Source organism: Trachemys scripta, chromosome 2, assembly GCF_013100865.1.
Source record: "Trachemys scripta elegans isolate TJP31775 chromosome 2, CAS_Tse_1.0, whole genome shotgun sequence".
In the NCBI taxonomy this organism is placed as follows: Eukaryota; Metazoa; Chordata; order Testudines; family Emydidae; genus Trachemys; species Trachemys scripta.
In genome coordinates, this window is record NC_048299.1 from 48,021,772 (window position 1) to 48,042,790 (window position 21,019).

Consider the following 21,019-nt stretch of genomic DNA (forward strand, 5'->3'; position numbering starts at 1 on the left):
GTGGAAGGCGGCGAGCCTGCCTCGGCTCCGCTCTCCCCGGCGACCAGAGCCGGAGCACCGCGCCGCCCCCCTCCAGGTGCCGCCCCAAGCACAAGCTTGGTGGGCTGGTGCCTGGAGCCGGCCCTGGTCTCACCATTCCTCTACCAACAGCAAATATCTTCAAAACCCACCGGCAAACTGTCTCATCCCTCTCGAGTGCTGGTCCACATAGCGGATAAGTACTACCACCCTCACTTTACCATACTCCATTAGGTCAAGTGGCAGAGGTCTGTGAGGTGGATCTAAGGGTTCCAGCCCTGCTGGTGACCCATGTGGGTTCCAAAATGATGCCACATGATGGAATTTCTGGTTTTGGTGTTTGCTTTTTGAAAAACTAGGAAATTACACACAAAAATACTGTTTTAAAATAACATTATTAAGGTTTCAAAGTCAATCTGTCAAAAGTTAGGATATTCCAGATCTAAGGGTGCCCATGCAATCCCAATTCAGCCCCCCCCCCATGTGTATATGCATAATGATGCATTCTTTAATCACATGATCCCCACCTGCGTCATTTAGTGCACAGATTGATGGTACTTATGTATGTGCTCCACAATTAACACCATGGACGACATTTTAATTAAAAAGTTGTACTTACTCTGTCCCCTTTTAACCCTGGTGTCCCACATTCTCCTCTTTCACCCTATAAAAAATTAAAAATTTTATAATTGAACAAGATTTTTTGATTAAATAAAATGCATTACATAAGTTTTGGTATTTTCTGAAGACGTGTAAGCACTGTAATTATATCAAGTTCTGCAGAAGTTCAGTTCTACTCAGCATATCTAAATTTATCTTCCTAAGACTATACATAACATAACAAGTCAAGATATACCACATCTACCACTTCCCTCCACCCATAAGTCTTGTTACCCTGTCAAAGGAAGCTAATAGGTTGGTTTGTCATGACTTTTTTCTTGACAAATCCTTGCTGGCTTGTCAACGTAAGAGACGGGTGCATCTCTGGGTTCATGGGTAAGATTTTTCCATGACAACAGATCTGCTCCCTTAAACTGACTGACTCCTTGGCCCGTAACTGCACAGGAGCAAGGACCCACTGAAACCCAGAAAGAAGATGACACAGATGCTAGAAAACAAGGGACAGATGTAATAACCTTTTACTCCTGTGGACAACAGGGGCACTCATTTTAAGACTGCCCCTAGTTGGAGTGTAAGTTTGGGCAGATCTGGACTGGCAAGAATAGAGCCCACAGGAAAAGTCCAGAAAAACTCAGATTCCCCATTGAAGTAGAGGGCCAACAGACTCTGGGGTATGACCAGACATTTATCCGAGAACAAGTAGCCTAGGCGACAGGGAAACCCAAGAAGGGAAAAATCCCTATTAAATGTATCCATGGCAATGTTCTATTAGGCATCCCACTAGGACAATAAGATTTTTGATGGGCTCCAAGACCAGATGAAGGTATGTGTCTCTGCAGACCTACCTTATCCTGTAATATTAGGCTGAGACTGGTCATATTTCCCTGAGCTCTTGCAGAAGCTTCCCTTAGCCCAGGAACTCGAGGAAGATACCTCAGAAGACGTATTAGGCATCCTGTTCCCCTTTAAGAACCCTGACCTTCTCACCTGCCAACCCAAGGAAAGAAAATCTTGGAAGGAAAAATTGGTAGTGGGGAGAGAGTGGAGGGAAGAGACAGATGTGGTTCCTTCCATGGCTGTAATAGGGACCACAGATGCCAGAGCTGATGCCACTGACAATGATGATCCCAGAGAAGGACCATCCATGAGACCAAATATACCACCACTGCTGCAAATGGATCCAGAGAAGTTAATTGGATTCTTGGAGTTTCAAGGAACTTCTTGAGCAAAGGAACAACAAGACCTTGAGCTGAGCCTTCGAGCAGGTATCCATGGTGGACAACAAAGAGTAGACCCCATAAAGGGCCAGCAGTATCCACACTTTGCCCTCAAGGAGGACTTATTATACCATGTAGACCAAAACACGTAGACACAAGAGATACGGATGCACCTGTTAGTACCTCAGATACATCGCAGTGAGTTGCTGCACTTGGCATATGCAACCCCATGTGCAGGGCATCTTGGGAAAGGCAAAACGCAGTCTAGGATCCTGGCCCGATATTTGTGGCCAGTAGTCTTCAAGGAAGTTGAGAATTTCTGTACCTCTCATCCTGAATGTCAACTGACAGCCCCCAAGGGAATCCCGAGAGCCCCACTAGTATCTCTCCGCTTGGTGGAGACCACCTTTGAAAGAGTGGGAATAGACCTTACAGGTCCCCTAGAAAAGAGCACCTCAGGGCATCAGCACATACTTGTCATCGTGGACTATGCCACCAGGTACCCTTAGGCCATACCACTATGTTCTACACATGCTAAGACTATCGCCAAGGAGCTGCTGAAGATCTTCACATGGCTCAGGTTTCCCAAAGGGGTCCTGACAGGCCAGAGGATGAATTTCACGTCCCAGATGATGAAGGAAATATGGACATTCTTAAAAGTCAAGGCCCCGTGGGCATCCATGTACCACCCTCATATAGATGGCCTAACAGGTTCAACCAGACACTTAAGGGGGGCTCAAGACACCAGACAACGGCAACTACTCACAGCCTTACTTTTTACCATCAGAGAGGTGCCCCAAGCTTCCACAGAGTTTTCGCCTGCAAACTGATAAATGGACAACAACCGAGGGGCATATAGTCAACCTGGTATGGGAAACCTGAGAGAGACAAACACTGAGAGCTGAAAATGTCAGAAAATGGAGGCTATAAGGGCGTATGCTAGAAAAACCTGAAGGAAGCACAGGGACAATAACAACAGTATAACAAAGAGGCACGGATGCATGTCTTTCAACTGGGTGACTGAGTCCTGTTGCTTCTTCCAAGCTCAGAATTGAAGCAAATGGCCTAGTGGCAAGGCCCTTATGAGGTGATAAAGAAAGTGGAAACTGTGGAATACTTGATCAGACAACCAGGAAAAAAAGGGAACAACAAATCTACCACGTAAATGTACTGAAGCCCTGAAAAGGCAGGGAAAACTTTTTTATCTCACCAAACCCTGAAAACTGGAACTAGGACCCCAAGGTAAAGATTGCCTAAAAGGTTCAGTGATCCTCAGGGAAAAAATTAAATAAGAAAGCAAACAGGCACTCCATCTGCTGGCCGCTTTCCCATGGGTATTCTCAGCCCCACCTGGGAAGACATTCCGAACACAACACCATATTAATACAAAACCTGGTAAGGTAATACAAGAAGGGCTCTAACCGATCCTCAACAAGTTGAGGGGGGGTCACTGAGAAAGAGATCAGGACCATGCTGGAACTCAAGAGTGATAGAAGAGTTCCAGAGTGACTGAAGCAATCCTATTGTGCTGGTGCCAAAGCCTGATGGCTCACTACATTTCTGCATAGATTTCAGGAAGGTGAACACAATTTCTAAATTTGATAGCTATCCATGTCCTGAGTGGATGCTCTTAGACCAGCTGGGAGAAGCCCAACATATCACCCCTTTATATTTGACAAAGGGGTACTGGCAGATCCCCTTAACACCAGTGTGTCTGGAGAAGACAGCCTTTTCTACACTGTTAAGTCTATTCCATTTTAAGACCATGCCCTTCAGGTTACACAGGGCAGTGGCCACCTTTCGACATTTGATGGACCAATTGCTCCAACAACACAGCCAATATGCAGCGGCATACTTGGATGATGTAGTTATCTACAGCAAAGTTTGGGACTCCCATTTGGACATGGTAGCCACTGTCCTCTGATCACTAAGAGAAGCCAGATTAACAGCAAACCCTACTAGATGTGCAATAGGGAAGGAAGAAGCCTGGGACATGGATTCAGTGGAGGACACGACTTGGTGGACAAGGTTCATGTCTAACAGGCATAGAAGGCCCCCATGCCAAAAAGCAAGTGCATGCCTTCCTAGGCTCAGTTGTCTACTACCGCCGATTCATACTTCATTGTGCACAGGGCCGGCTCCAGGCACCAGCCGAGCAAGCTCATGCTTGGGACAGCAGATTCCACGGGGCAGCATTCCGCCCAATCCTAGGATAGCACGGCCGCTTTTTTGTTTTGTTTTGTTTTGTTCACCGATCCAGCCGCCCTGTAGGGGGCGGCAGCATGGAGGAGGGGAGCGCCCTGCTGGGAGCGGGCTGCGCGTTTCATCTGCCCCAGCTGGTGCCAAGACTTCAGCAAGCCCAGCAGGGCAGCCCGCATCCTTCCCTCTCCGCCGACCGGAGCAGCGCAGAGCCCTCCCGGCAGGCGACGCAGCGGTCGGGGCCACGTGGTGAGTGCCCCGCTGAAGCCCTGGCCGCCCCCCTTCTTTCTCTCACCCCTCGCTCCCTCCCCCACCCCCTCCCCCACGCTAGCCGGGGCACGTCTGCAACGCAGGGAATCCCCCTGCACCCTGGCTCTGGACGCACCGCAGGTTGTTTTTTTGTGTGTGTTTTTTTTCCTGCTTTGCTGCTCCAGCCGTGCTGCAGGGTTTTTTTTTGCTTTGCCATTCTGGCCACCCTGACTTTTTTTTTTTTTTTTGCTTGGTGCGGCAAAATAGCCAGAGCCAGCCCTGATTGTGCAACAGTAGCAGCGGTGCTAACAGATTTGACTGAGGATTCTGCCCCAAGATGGGCGTTGTGGACACCCATTTGTGAAAGGGCCTTTCAAGAACTCAAGACCACACTCTGCAGACACCTAATGCTGTATAGCCAGAATTTAGAAAAAGAGATCATATTACAAACGAACGCATCAGAGGTAGGGCTAGGGTGGTCCTTTCTGAAGATGTCAATGGAGAAGAATGCCCAGTAGTATATATCAGCTGGAAACTCTTCCCCTGGGAGAAAGCATACTCAGTGATAGAAAAAGAGTGCTTGGCTGCCAAATAGGCAATAGAGGGCCTCCTAGGAAGCAGGTTCACGCTCGTTATGGACCACATGCGTCCGTGCTGCCAAAATGTGATGAAGCAGACAAACAGGATAATGAGGTTGCTCCCTGTCACTACAGCCTTACACCTTTTGGATACAACACCTGACGGGAAGGTTGCACTGTAACACTGATTTTCTATTCTGGGAAGGAGCATATTTCAGCCAAGGCAGGGCCTCGGCCTTGCAGGGGAGGATCTGTAATAGGGTTTACAAACCCCATACTGAGCAGAGGCAGAAGGGGGAGAGGAGTCTCTCCTACCTACAGGCAAGCAGCCTGACCACATCCCCACGCAGCTGTCACAACTGCCAATCATGGAGGCAGGCACCTACAGCTGAAACAAGGCCTGCTATAAAAGGAGAGAGCTCAGAGAAGTAAGGGAGGCAGAACACCAGGCTGCCTTCAGAAACACAGCCAAAAGGGACTGAAGCAGACGACTTGGCCTAATGAAAGGCCAGGAGCCAAGAACTGTCCTAACCAGGAGCTAACCAAAGAGAGCCAGTCAAAGGGCTGTAGAGACCCCCTTGAAATACCACATCAAGGACCAGTGATGCCCCAATCCTCCAAACACACACATGATTAACTTTATTGCCATGAATAGTCCTATTGATTTCAGTGGGACTGCTCATGGTAGTAACATTTATATCTGCATATGTGTTTGTAGGTTCAGGGCTTAAGACAGAACCTTCTGCTGAGTATCCCATGTGGATTTTCATCAAGTGACAATCTGGACTTAGGTTCTTCACAAAGATCTTACCTTTTCTCCCTTATTGCCAGGATCTCCCTATTTAAAAAAAAATAAAAAAAGATTAAAAAAATAAAGTGAAGATACAGGACATACTTAAATTACTAACAGGAAAAATATAGATGATCTTATCAAGTATAATGAAGTTTAAATATAGTTATAAGAAAGCCCATTTGTCATCTTCTGTAGGCTTCAAGAAATGGTGTTGTCCCGTTCCATACACACCCACCCCATAACAGTAGATAGACAAATATGTCCTTTACCAGAAAAAATTTCTACTGCATTCCTAGCAAATATAATCTCTATCCTAGACTGATTTTCAAATTAGATTGAACTATTGCATTACTGTCAAGTTTATTGACTGTGAATCTTCAAGAGTTCAAACTGACGGAATACCAGATGAGGGACCTATTCGTGGCAACTATGCAGATGAGATCTTTATTATGTGAACTTCAGTTCTCCCTTGCAGATAACTATAATGCTGGTCAATGCAATACACTGTCACTTCAAAAGTTCCTGCTATCACAAGGGCCCCATCTTAGGAAAGCACTTAAGCACATTCTTAGCTTAAACAGGTGCTTAAAGTGCTTTCCTGAATACTTTTCTAAATCAGGAGCTAGTTCAGATACATATTATAAATGATAATATGAAACATCTGCACAAAAATTTGAAATCTAGGACTAGATTCTCAGTTAGTGTAAATCAACATAGCTCTCTTCAAGTCACTTGAGCTATGCCAGTTTATACTAGGTAACAATCTGGCCCTAGCTTTCTAAATTATGATATTCTCAAGAATAGATCTTAATAAGGAAATACAAAGTCATCTACATACCTCTTCACCTTTTTCTCCACTTTCTCCTTTTTGAGAATCACCCTGTCAGGAACAATGGAACCCAATCAAAATATGCAGCACTGTTTTACCGAACATTACCAAATTAGAACCAAGATATACTGATTGAAAATCAACATGAATTTTAACTTAAAAGGCTCCATCTTCTCTTCTACAATGAAGCATATACAGTGCAAAACTTTGACAACACAGAAAACTAAAGCACAGTTATTAGATGCCTGGGATCTTAAGCAGAGATGAAAGTAAGCCGGTACAATCCGGTACGACGTACTGGCAAGAGCCGGTACGCCATGCCAGACCGGACCGGCTTCACCAGGCCAGCGATTTAAAAGGCCTGGGGCTCCAGCCGCTGCAGGGAGCCCCAGGCCCTTTAAATCGACACTGGAGCCCTGTTGCTGGAGCCCCGGCGGCGGCCCAGGGCTACGGCGGTGATACGACTACCGCAGCAGAGCCCCAGGTGCTTTAAATTGCCAGAGCCGCCCCGGGGGTTCCCAGCTGCCACCGCTACCCCAAGGCTCGGGGCTCTGGCAGAGATTTAAAGGGCCTGGGGCTCCACTCTGGTAGTGGGGGCTGGGAGTCCTTGGCCCTTTAAATCACTGCCGGAGCCTTGGGCTGCCGTCATTACCCAGGGGGCTCCAGCAGCGGGGCTCAGGTAGCTATTTAAATGGCCCAGGCCTCTGCTGCGATAGCGGCAGCTGGAGCCCCGGGGCTCCCAGACGCCTCTGCAGCTGGTAGCTCTGGGGGTGATTTAAAGGGCCTGGGGCTCCCAGACGCCACTACCTCAGCTGGAGCCCCAGGCCCTTTAAATCTTGATTTAAAAGACCCGGGGATTTAAAGGCCCCGCCTCATCCAGTTGAGGCCCCGACCCCTGCTCAGGACTCCAGAGTACCGGTAAGTCCTTTAAGTTACTTTCACCCCTGATCTTAGGCCCCAATCCTGCAAATAGTTCCTAATAAACAGAGCCTGGAGGCCGCACAGAGCCTCATTGACTTTAATACAGCTCCACAAAGGTGCAGGGGTCTGCCTGCAGAGACGAGCTTGAAGAACTGGCATCTTAATTTGTTCAGTCTGATAAGGATTTAGATTCAAATACTATCCTTGCATGCAGTTCTGATACATTTGAACAGGATTCTTTGAGGGCAGAATTCCATGCTTGAATATTGATTTATGGCATGTTGTACTGTACCTTTTCTCTGCTTTGCTCATTTGCATAGTTTTGAATAAAACTAGAAGAAATTGGCATTCATTTTAAAGAGAAAACTCTGTCAATTTACCTTGTCTCCTTTTGGTCCTTGCTCACCTTTATCCCCTTTACTACCACGTCCTCCCTTAAACAAAACAGGAAAATATTATGAACATCCTAATGATATGTTTCTGGTTTCTTTAAAACTGGACCAGGAAGGAAGGCAACAATCGTGAAGGGAAAAGGTTTAGGCAAAAGTTCTACAGTGAAGCAGCGAGAGAAAGAGGAGAAGGAGCTTGACAGGCATAAGATTGTTCTCATTAGTCTGATAAATTTCCTTGCTCAGTATTAGAAGACATGACTCTGGCTGTGATTCTTTACCCATGCCCCAGTGTAAATACGTTTTCCATCTTCAACATAAGCAAAATAGAATCCTAGTAAACCTAATGAACTAAGGTGCAACAGAAAACATAACACACTTCCTCGCTGCTACCTTTCGGTGACATTCCAGTCATTTTTGATTAGTATTGTCACATACAGAATATGACTTGTTTTAGCCCATATGGTTGTCTCTGCTCATAATATATTTTACAGAACAGATTAATGCCAACATTCTGCAGCTCTAAGGCCAAGAATTTTTCCCACCACCTTGCTGGTCCATGAGACCAAGTATGATGTGGCTTGTGCAAAGGGCTTGGCTGGAAAAGGAAGCAGAGGTCCTGGGATTCTTGTTACATACCGTACTGTGATCTAATAATTTTGGACAAAATAACTTAAACGTCTTAGATATTAAATTCTGATTAGAGACTACAAAAAAGTGCAGGAAGGCTCATTTCTGGACTTGTGTTACCCAGCAGTAGTATGGGATGGTAGGCCTGCCGCCATATTCTGGTTCCACCAGGGCTGGCCAGTTAGTCCAATGGATAAGGTGTGGTGTAGCCTATGAGATGGTCTAGGTTAAGAAATAAGTAAAAACAGTGCTAACTGGCACTTTTCACAAGTTGGACATGAAAACCCTAGTATCCTAGACAACATTCATTCTCATTCATTATAAACAAATGTTTATTTGTTTCAGGCTGTGAAACAGATATTGCTAGACATCTACTGTGTGTTTTGTTAGCCTAAACAGTCACTGCACTCCCAATATCCAACTAAATAGTTTAGAAAGTACATTCTGGTCAGCTAAAAATCTAAAACCAAATTCTATTTTGATTCTATTAACTAGAATTGCTCCAGGTCTAGATTTGATTCTATAAGCTAGAATTGCTCCAACTCTAAATTTGCTTCTGTTCTATAAAGTACATAAAATGCATGATGAAAAGCTACATCAGGGGTCGGCAACCTTTCAGAAGTGGTGTGCCGAGTCTTCATTTATTCACTCTAATTTAAGGTTTCGTATGGCAGTAATACATTTTAACGTTTTTAGAAGGTCTCTTTCTATAAGTCCATAATATATAACTAAACTATTGTTGTATGTAAAATAAATAAAGTATTTTAAATGTTTAAGAAGCTTCATTTAAAATTAAATTAAAATGCAGAGCCCCTGGGACCGGTGGCCAGGACCCGGGCAGTGTGAGTGCCACTGAAAATCAGCTCGCGTGCTGCCTTTGGCATGCATGACATAGGTTGCCTACCCCTGAGCTACATAAATATTGTATTTAATAAACTGAACTGGTTCTCAGTTTTACAGAATACCTTGACAATCCCAAGCATCATCATTTTGTTGGCCGAATATATCTTTAAATGCTTCATCACCTGACTGACACGGCATCTGGCTAAGATTAGGCAGAAGAGCTATAATATTATGCTGTGACTTTACAGCCGATCACTCAGCATACAACATTAAGATTTTCTGGGTCACTCAGATACCAACTGCATCTGTTAGCCATGGAGAAGCCAGCTACCAAGAAAGATGGAATAAGAGACAGAGATCTTTGCCTGAGCAGCAAAGCTCAGCTCTGACTTTGGATTCAAATTGCCCCAAAGTCTGGGGTGCTCAGATTCAGACTTTTGGCTTATATCCATTTCTATGTTGAATCTTTGCGATGTCCTTCTAAGTTGGAGGAGACAGGCTGTGGGCGTATGTAGCATAGAGCCCTAATAGCCTTCCATCACAACTAGGGTTTCTTGATTTGTGCTTCAAAATCAGGTACCAATTTAGCCAACCTAGATTTCAGCATAGTATATGGGTTCTTTTTTTTTTTTTTTTTTGAAACATCATTAAGAAGATTCTCTGTTTGGAGGTTTCAGGCCTTCATTAGGGTATATGAAATCCATAATTTCAGAAACCATAGAAACAAAATTAAATATTTACATTATAGCATATGGAAGGCTGAGATCTTGCTTTCATACAAACTGTAACCATTTTAAAAGACTGTTCTGGCAAACATCCATAATGTTCTGCTTTGACCTCTGATTAGAATTCATAGTTCTGAAGCTTCCTAACAAAAAATATATATACTTACAGAAGGGCCGGGTGGTCCCTGGTCTCCCTTTTGACACTCACAGGACTTCCACTCACACTAAAGGGTTAATAGAAATATTTTAGAAAAATATTCAAATTTAGCATTTCAAATTTTAGAAGCACTTTTAAATCAGTATTTTTGGCTAGGACATGAGCTAGCTGAAGCACAACAGTCAAGCAGTCAGAAAATAAATGATCTTATAAAATGAGCCTTCCTGTAACAAACCATACACCACTTCTACACTGCACAATCTCAATTAAAATAATCCCTTAAATCTGTTCCATCTCAATCTTTGTTTTGCACATATTGTATTACAAATATTTTGAAAAATGTTTTTCTTAATGGCCAAATCTGTTATACAATATAAACATTTCAGGTAGTGAACACATAGCATGTAATGTTACCCACTAATTTTGGACATGAATCTCAATTTTGAGGCAAGTAGACTGCCACATTTTATGAGACAGGCAAGTAACTTATACCCGGAGTAGCCCCGATACCCTTTCAAAGGAAAAGTTTCTTAAATTGTAAAACTGAATATCGCCCACTAATGAGCAGTGTTTGGGGATTTATGGTGAGAAGGGCTGGAAGGAATGAATGAGAGTTAATATAAAAGTCTCCATATTTCTATACAAATAATAGAGCCAGATTTTATCACCCTTATTTACATTGTTAGTATTTTACTCCTCAAGTAGTCCCATCCATCCCAATGATTCTGCTTAAGGAGTATTACTCAGTGTAAGTAAAGGTAGAAGAATCTGGCCCAACAATTAATATCAAAAACTGTCTGATTTCTGACACACTGGTTTTTGAGAAAATTATTCTTCTGTTCTGTGAAGAAATAAAAACATAGCACTACTACATTTGTATTCAGATATCCGTAGTGAAGGAAATGGCACAGCCTTGATCTGCTGATTAAAACATGTTCCACTGATATACTAATAGTAGTCAAATCTTGTAACACTTACCCGCTTGTTAAATAAGGCAACCTGGGAAGGAAAAAGAAGAAGAAAAATATATTCTCTTGTAAAATATACCAGTTTATTAATTTAACCAAGGTGTTTACTATAAAATATATTGTTTCCAAATACCATTCCAAGAATGGTAAATTAAGTGAATGGTTTCAACCTTTAAGTGTGCAATTCTTACACTGATGAACACTTAGTAGGCCTACTCATGCCATATTCACTGAGAGAGACATGTAGCATCATAGGAACATATCCTGACACTTTCATAAGTTCCAAAAGCAGATGAATTACCAGTGTTTTGCTGTGTAGCTTCTCTTAGGGTATGTCTTACATTGCAGCTTGAAGCATGCTTGACAGCACACATACATAGCCAGACACTAGCTCTGCACAAGTTAGTGTACTATGCCAGCCCCGAAAACCCTGTTTTCTAGGGGGCCATCAAAGATCTCATATTTCTTTGCTTAAATTTCCTTAAATCACAATGACTCTGATCCTATCCACCCTCTAGAGGGAGTTACTCATATCCAGCAGGAGGAGAATAGGTCCCACAGAACGGCTGGAGGAGGTGTGGAACTTTCAGCTGCATATACTGATGCCTAGGAATATATACTGAAAAAATGTCTATAATGTAGCACCAGCCAGGAAGATACCACCAATGGGCCACCAATGTTAGTATGTAACATCTAGTCAGAATCTTTACCTTGGAAAAGTAGTAAAGATAAGAAGGACAAAGAGTCAAAATGCAAATAGCTAAACCTGAGATCTTGGCTCATTGCACAATGTATGAAGAGATCATGAAAATGCATCAGTTAATAAAGAGAGTAACTCCAGATTTATACCAGTGTAACTCGGAGAGGAATTTGGCCCATTACATATTGATTAAAATAAACAATATAGTGGATTTGATTTTAAAATGTTTGTTCTATAAATATGTCAAAGGACATCTATCTAACACGCAAGACATAAATTAGTAAAGTTCTTACAGTTGCCTTTTACCAATTGCCATCAGTGTCTGAGAAGTCTCCAGATGTTTCCTTAATTGTATAGTTTGTCCATGTGCTTTTACACATATGTGATAACTAGTCACTATATCTGGTTTTAAAACTTTCCAAACTAGTTTTAACATGCTTTTAAAGTGACTTAGTGAAATGTAAACATTAAGAAAACCCTTACAATATTTCTTCTTGTGTAATTACCGAAAAGCTAATTTAATTCTAAACATGTTTTCCCCTTATTTATCTTCGCTTATTATTTACAGCCTCTTATCCTACATGAAAATACTTTCAGTAGCCTTGAAAAGAAGTCCCACAGTAGCCTATCTAAACTCTTTGACTATTCCACAGGAGCTCACAAGTCAGTGCCACTAATTCCAGCCACACCAACTTCATAACTGTGCTGGTATTTACTGTCAGCTATTAAAACAATTTTGGACATACTGCTTACTGTATGTATGCACTACATTGGATTTTTTAGTGTGCTTTCTAAATGAGAACAGTAGGAGACTTGCACTGCTTTTAAGTTGTGATCCAGTGCCTACTGAAGTCAGTAAAAAACTTCCATTGTCTTCAATGCGCAATGGATCAGGCCCTTAGCATGTGCTTGTGAATAATCTAATTCACTTCAATGGAACTACACACAATACATAAAGTTATGTATGTATATAAGTCTTTGCAGCATCAGGGTTTTAGTCTCCATACTTTTGAGTGTGAGTTTGTAAAATTAGATCAAAATCAAAATGTTGATTGATCTGATGTCAAAATTACTAGTAACAACATAAAAATTACAGGACTGGGGCTTTAGTGTTCAAGCATTTTGGAGTCAAGGCTATTTTGGCAGCACAGATAGATCTGCAAGGATGGTGTTAGATTTTGGTGATCTAAGTACAGCGCAATTCCTTGAAAACTAGGAGGCACACTGGAATTATGAGTAACTATCCCCCAAATTATATTGAGGGATGGCACAAAATCCTCGCTTGCCCAAAATGTTGTTTGACCGAAGGCTGGGCCTGTGAATTGAACTGGATTCATGCTGCCTCAGATCTTTTTCACAGCTGAACCACTCCCCCTATTCCTGCAGCATTGCTTAACCTTAAGTATTCAAAAGCTGTCATGAGACAGATCCTAAAAAAAATCAGATTGTTTTTAAAATCATTTGATTAAAAAAAAAGTTGGCTTTTTTATCTGCTGTTTGGTTTTTGAACTTTTCAGGTACGCTCATGTAATGTCTTCAAACTTTTCTCTGCAACCAGTAGGGCTAGAAATTTAAGAAAGAAAATAAGACTGTACCTTATTTTCAAATTAATATGTGTCTATATCATCATCAACGACAAAAACTGCCACTAATAAAAGGGAAGAGAAATGTAACCATTCACACTTACTTACCAATTGCTCTTTTATTTTCTCTGAGAGATTAGGATCATTTAGGATTAGAACAGGTTCACTAGGAGAATTCCCAGATATCAAATGTAGGTTTGGTTTATTGGCATTTTTACTAGATAGTCCAATGGTAATGAATGATATTCCAAGATCTCTGGCTGCCACAGATATCCCCTGGACATCAGGACTCTTTGGATGGTCAATACCATCAGTCATCAACAAAGCCACTTTTACACTTCCCTTACGACTTTCAGTTTTAAACAGTTGAGTGGCATTGGAAATTGCATAATAGGAGTAGGTGCCATGCCCAATATAGTTCATTTTCATGACTTCCTGCTTAAAGTTAGTTAGGTCTTTCCAGGCTACAAAGGAATGCTCAATTTTGACTGTACTGCTGAACTGCATGATTGCCAGTTTGACATCATACTTCTGGAATTTACCAGGTTTTATTAGGAAAACTTTGTCACTTAAGTTGTTAACAAAATCTTTCTGCTCACTGAACAATGCATTTTTTGCACTTTCAGAACTGTCCAAGATAAAGACCATGTCAATGAAGCACACAGGATCTGTAATGGAATAAGAAAGTTACAATAATAATTCTGTCTTAAGGGTATATACCTGCTTCCAAGATTTTAAATTAAGAAAGCCACTGCAACATTCCCAAACCTCCCCCATCATTTTTTTTTAGGAGATAGAGACAAATTCTGCTCTATAGTACATCATGAGCCCAATATTTCAGATTTTAGGTCACACTTACATCACAGATTATTTTTATCATAGTAATATTACATCAAAATATAAATTTTCTGACCGCAAATTCAATATGAAAAATGGTTGTTCAATTTCTCATAATGTGTATCATTCAGAAGTGATATATATTTAGATGAAAACAAAGGAGCACATTACAATACAATGTAGATATGAAATGTGCTGCTATATATTCCAGGACTCATTAGCAAACACAAAACAAAAAAAACAAAAAACAAAATAATCCCACACATGTATAATTTCTCATTTCCTTGGAAATTATCCTGGAAAACTTCTAGGAAACATTTTATACAGCCTATTGCAATTTCTAAGGAAAAGGTTTTACCCGGAAAATCATCTTTTCTTGCAAGAGGATTTGGTTTTTGTCCCTTCTTTCTGTTTTGTCCATAGGCTACATGATCTGTTGTGACAGCCAAAAATAAAAGGCAAAAGGCAAAATGTTTTTTCCACATAGTGACTGTGATCCAAAATCAGATGACTTACTACTCCTATTAATAGAAAACAAAATATCTATTAATGCTTCAATAATAAAATTAATAGAAACATATTGTGTATATAGACAACAAAATTTTGTATTGAGCATCTTTCAGTTTCTAGGTACAGTATCTCAGAAAGATTTACCGAGGAAGAAGTTAAAACAAAATAATTCTGTGCCCAAGTAGGAAAACACAGCAGCCACTGCTGTGTCAGCTATAGCTCACACATCCTTGGACAATATATTCTGTTTTACTGAGAAAAAACACGTGGGATGGGACAAACAAAATGTTCCCTACTCTTTGTAAAAATATTCACTGCTATCTTTAACTTTCATTTGGACATCCAACTGAGATGGGTAGTAGGGATCGCAGTTAATATATAATTATCGTCCCATTTAAATGATAATTACAGAAATATTACAGAAAACACTGATTATATGTTTGCTTCTGCAGATCCAAAAGTCCACTTGCTTAACAATACACAGGAACTTGCTTTTCATGTCTCTAAATTGCACTTTTACACACAGATATATTAAAAAGATGTTAAAAGTCCATTATGTAATTATCTTTTTTTATAAAGGCAATAGTTTACCAGTGAAATTCTACAACTTAATATTTTATCACTTCTTTCTAAAAGGATGGATACAATGTTGTTTATAAAAATACCATTATGGGATCGTATCTATGATATCTGATGGTAAACTGAATATATCATTAAAGAATTTCCTTCAGTCAGTGTGTTAACTAATTTCCACAATGCACTGATAGCTATTAAACCTGAATTACAAAAAAGGTCTACAATTTAGAGCAATTCATTTTAATCATTAACACTAAAGATTACTTGCTAGTACATAATTGTATAATAAAAGTCCTTGTTAAATATTAATTTTGAACTCCATTCAGTACCTACACATTTAAAATCATTAATGTACTCTTCTGAGAAGATAAAAGGGAAAATGTACAAAACAATAATAGAATGACTAGAATTATAATAAGCAATAAGCTTCACAATCAGTTTTACACAGTTTCTGTTCAAGTCTCAGATGAGTTTATTTCAATTCGATAAGTGTTCTAAACTGTTTATGACTTACCTTATAAATCATGCAAACAGCAAGTTGGCGATTTAAAAAACTGTAAATAAATGTGACTGAAAAATACATTTCTGTTTAAGAAATAAGGCAATTTGTAAATAAATAATCTGTCCAGTTGTAAATAAGGGTTACCTTGCATCTAGTTCTTTCATTGTCCTTTATTCATGTTTTGTTTGTCAAAACTGAATCCAGAGTGGCCAGGCATTTAGCCAGCATTACAGATCTGGGTGGGAATAGTTTAAAGGGACACTGTCCTATGAACATGGTAAAGTCTTACACGTTATTTGAAGAACAGTTTGAGTGTTTTTTGTTTTCCATAATTGAAGTTTTATATAGAAATACTAATGATCAGTTACCTGTAATAATAATGATCAGTTATCTGTATCTGTATCTATGCCTCTCCCTTCCTTTGTGCTGATGTATGGAAAAGCACCTGTTGTAAGTACCAGGTAGAATAGAGCCCCCAAACAATACAGTTTTATGTTCTATAATATCTTGCATGCAAATTGTATGTTACAGAGAAAAATTAGACAGTTCTGGTGTTAAATAAAAAACAGCCGAGGAAGAGCTTTTAAGGCAGGAAGATATCATTCTGATCAATTAGCATGACCACCTGTACAAACAAGTTATAGAATTTCACCAGTATTTTCTACAGAGTCCCATAACTTGTGGATGAAAGTTTTGGAAAGACATTCAGTTAATGATTCCAAGCGGTGGAGAATTTACCATATCCCTTTAACCTGTTCCATGGTTAATACCACTGAAAAATGTGCACATTATTTCCAACTACAAATTTTCAAGCTTCAACTTGCAGCTATTGTATCTTATGTATTTATCTGCTAGGTGAAACAGCCCTCTATTTCTAGCATTTCTCTCTGGGCAGGTATTTAACAATAGAGCAGTTCGGGAAAATCTATTCTTTTTTTTCCACAGAAAATTTCAACTTTTCAGTGAAACTTTTTTAAACTTTTCATCCAAAAACTGAAATGTTTTGATTCAAAGCCTCATGAGATTTTTAGTTTAGATACCTTGTGCTCCCATTCTCCTCTATGGGCTGGGCTCTCAGGCTGGACTACATCTCCCATGATGCAACTCTTTCTCCCTTCTTAGTGAGGGGAGAGGTTCCATGATAGGAGTCCCTTCTCTTTTATAAACTAAATAGATTGCGCTCCTAAAGTCTCTCATTGCAAGGTATGTTTTCTAAACCTCAGATCATTTTGGTAGCTTATTCCTGAGCCCTCTCCAGTATTTCAACATCCTTTTTAAACTGTAGACGCCAGAAGTGGACACAGTATTCCAGCAATGGCATCACCCATTCTAGTCCACTGGGGGGAGTGGCTCCTTCCCCTTCGCATCTGTGGGCGGCCAATCTGCCTCACTACATCTCCGGGGTCGCTTGACGTGGGGAATCGGTGGGGCAATGGGAGACGTGAGCTCGGGCCTGTGATCAGGACCGAACAACAAACACCGTTACGGAGCCCCAGCCCCCAGTCGGGGCGGGTCAGCAAAGAGTCTCGGGCTCAGGCCTATAGTCAGGCTTGGCAGCAAACAGTCAATTAGCCCAGGCCCTTGATCAGGGTGGGGCAGTAGAGAGTCTGAGGGCTCAGGCCTGCACTCAGGCTGAGCAGCAAACAGTCCAGCCTCCTAGCTCTGGCGAAGGGCCGACAAGCACAGGGTTCTTGCCTAAGAGAGGGGGAGACTGCCACCTACGGATTGGGGTGGCAGGCGGGACACAGGCCCACCCACTCCACTGTGTCCTGGCCCAGGGCCCTAGCAGTGGTAGAGTGGTCTGCCACCGGGACAGTGGGGATCCTGACCCAACATGCTGACTCACTTGCTGTCAGTGTTGCAGCCAAACAGGGTCGGCTACCCCGGGCCACTTCCCAACTCCCCTTCATGGTGTACCTGGCTCTGTAGAGGGACGTCCTGGTCATCGGGGAAGAAGGTCTGTGTTAGGGCTTGCAGCTCCTCCGTGCTCGGGTCAGTAAATTTTGACCAGGGGTTGAACTTTGAATTGGACAGTCTGAGAGACTGTGCTCTTTTTATGGCTGGACTGAGAGGAAACTGAGGCAGGTGCTCCTGTTGTGCCATGGCTTGATGCAAGAGGGTGCCCCAGTTGAGCCTGCCCCATGACAGGCCCAGTATAACTAAACTTATAATCAAATAAAGAATTAAGGTATATTCAAACATACTGAGTGCACACAGCTCCCATTGACTTCAGTAGGAGCAGTGTATGGGTACTAAAGGTAAGAATTTGGCCCATTTACAAGATACTTTAAAAGTCTATGGAGTTGAGTATGGGTATGGATTGTCTCCAGATGGTTCTGGCTTCTTAGCTTTCTAGGAGAAGGGCATCTGAAAGAGACAAAAGGAAAAGAAAAGGGAGTGAATACAAAAAAATAATCGACATAGACCTTTCCTGTCTTTTTTGGTCTTGAGACTTCTGGGTGTGGTTGGTTTATTTGTCTGAGTCTGAATGAATCCTGTGCTTCTGTGAACAATATGTGTCATATACCTCCAGCACAGAAGAGACTACGCAAGCACTTGCAGAATATTGTAATGTCCTTCTAGTGATGTTTATTGATCTGGGGTACACATAACTACATTGTTAAAACAACAAGCGTTCCAAAGGATGCTAAGGCAAGTAAGCTTGGTGCCTTTCACAACAATACCCTGCTTCAATTTTTAGGCCCCTAGAATGCTGCTGAGAGTGCTACATTATAGTACACAAACTGATTACCAGTAACAACATCCTAGTCACCTGATTAAAAAAATTCCTACACTTCCATTATTAAGGCTGGTTATTTGCCACAACAAAAATGGAAAACTGTCATGGCAAAAAAAGATAAAGTAATAATTTTAGATAAAAAGATAGAAATTATGGCACTTTTAAAATTAATATTAAGTTGTTTCTCATGAAAAACTTTACTATACTAGTATCCTATACTTTACATATACTTTACTGAATAATAAAAAATGTGTAAAAAATTAAAAAATATGTAACTGATAGTTTAAATCCACTTAAGTACTTCTGTTCAATGCACTCAACATATACAGAACAAACTCTGTAAAAAATCATTGAGGAGTCTTGCTCAGTGGCAGGCTGACCAAGATGAGACATTGAAAATGTCTAAAAGTCCCATTTTTTGGTAATAAAAGTAATGGCTGTGACAAACATACAGCCTTATCTACTGTGGACAAAAGTGTTACATTGTGCTTGAAAGAAAGAAAAATACTGTAAGTGGGGAGGGGAGAGAATCAATCCTTTTATTAGAGTAACACCATTTCTAGAGTTCAGATTGTTCAGTATTCTTCAGTGGGAAAAACTGTGCAAAGAAAGGAAACAAATTACTTGGGCTTTTCCAGTCAAACACATAGCCTTCCTAGTAGTATCAAACATGAAAGATGAGGATTTAACCCAAAGAACAAAGATGAAGCTGCTATACATGTTACCACTTGGGGCTTTTTCTAAATGTTAAACTATTACTCATGATTGTGTTTGACTTTCTTGGCAGCATGAACTGCAGCAGATCGTGTTTGACATGCTACCGCCTCTGTAATGTAGCATAGATAATCCTGTCTCACTGTCCCATTTTTGGTTCCCTTTAAGAGGACTGTACAGCAATTGCACTGGATGGGGACCCCCCAAAATGTGCTTAAATTTTTTCCTCCAGTGTTTAAACAATAGTCAAGGGACAGGCTAACTTGAAGCCTTTGCATAGCTAAAGTTCATTTCATTAATGTTTAATATAAACTTTGATGTGGGATATTTTGGGAGGAATTATGTATGTTATTAACCATAGGGCTAGACCACTGGTTATTTGCTATGAAATGTGTCGTGGTGCTTACTTTCACTCTATGACATCATTAGTGAATGTTCTTTATGACCTCTACTTGTCTACTGCCCTCGCCTGCGGGTACCACCCCTGAAGGTCCCATTGGCTGCAGTTCCCCGTTCCCGACCAATGGGAGCTGCGAGGGGTGGTGCCTGCAGGTGAGGGCAACACACGGAACCCTCTGCCCTCCTCCCCCAGGGGCTGCAGGGATGTGGTGCTGGCCACTTCCAGGAGTGGCATGGGGCCAGGGCAGGTAGGAAGCCTGCCTTAGCCCTGCTGCACCACAGGGCTGGCAATCCGGACCCGGCCCGCAGACTGTAGTTTGCCCTCCCCTGACTTAGAAAGGTAGGAATGGGGCAGATAATAACAAAATGAGATTTAGCATAGAAAAATATATCGGGAAAATAATCCAAAATAAATGTATTCAGTGAGAGGGAAAAATCTCAAAGCCAGTTATGTTAAAAGACATCAACCAGTATGGGAAAAAGTGGACCACAAATTACACGAGTCTGTGTTATGTTTCCAGGTCAAAGGAAGCCAGACATGTCTTTTTAATGAACTACACTGAATTTAATTCTGAGAATCAGAACAACAAGAAAATATTTAACAAAAACAAATCAAGATGGACCACAGAATGGTACCATACTTAGAAACTACATCCAGCCCACTGCATTCATAAGTCAGTCTCCAACAACTCCAGCTGCAATTTACAAGTCTTTTAAAATGCGGCACACAGACTGTTCCAGACACCATGGTTTGCTAGGTGATATAGTAGCCAAAAAGTCCAAATCTATCAAGTTGTGTAAAAGTCTCCCAAGAAAAACAGTGTAAGCCCCATCACCTGAACCATTTAAAACTACTTAAGCAGGAGAACATTAAAGATGTATTGTAGGTAACAATCCTGCATTGGCAGGGAGCAGGCCGGGATAAACTTTTATCTGTCTCTGATTTATATGGTCTAAATGATTTTCCTGCTGCCAATAATGAATGCGTACAATGGACTTTTCTATGTTATATGTAGCATGGCCACCTAATCTTGCAATACTTCTCCTCTTCTTTATACTTTGTTTCTTCCTTTTTCTTTCTACTTTTTCTGTTCTAAAGATTAATATTACATAGTATTACTATGTAGTATTAATTACTAATAGAGGCCAGCATCCAACATCTGTTGGGATAGTGATGACATTAGAGATGATTGAGATACAATTCATATAACAAAGTAGTATATGTATCACCTACACCAGGGATCAGCAACTGCTGCTCTGGAGCCACACGCAGCTCTTTGGTTGCCCCCTTGTGGCTCTCGGCCGGCGGCGCAGCAGAGCT

The 21,019-nt window shown here is 41.3% G+C and overlaps 1 protein-coding gene across 2 annotated transcripts in view; it reads right to left on the reverse strand.

Moving 5' to 3' along the window:
* Positions 1-16,040, reverse strand: part of COL28A1 (collagen type XXVIII alpha 1 chain) — a 141,901-nt gene extending 125,861 nt beyond the window's left edge. The window contains exons 1-9 of one of the 2 annotated variants that reach the window (XM_034760512.1): positions 15,990-16,040; positions 14,616-14,778; positions 13,529-14,088; positions 11,148-11,168; positions 10,180-10,236; positions 7,806-7,859; positions 6,514-6,555; positions 5,694-5,720; positions 638-682 (exon numbers count right to left, since the gene is read on the reverse strand). In XM_034760512.1, coding sequence (XP_034616403.1) covers positions 638-682; positions 5,694-5,720; positions 6,514-6,555; positions 7,806-7,859; positions 10,180-10,236; positions 11,148-11,168; positions 13,529-14,088; positions 14,616-14,742 — 933 coding nt within the window. In that variant the 5' untranslated portion in view covers positions 14,743-14,778; positions 15,990-16,040. The other variant, XM_034760511.1, reaches the window with a different exon arrangement.
* Positions 16,041-21,019: the final 4,979 nt, after the last annotated feature.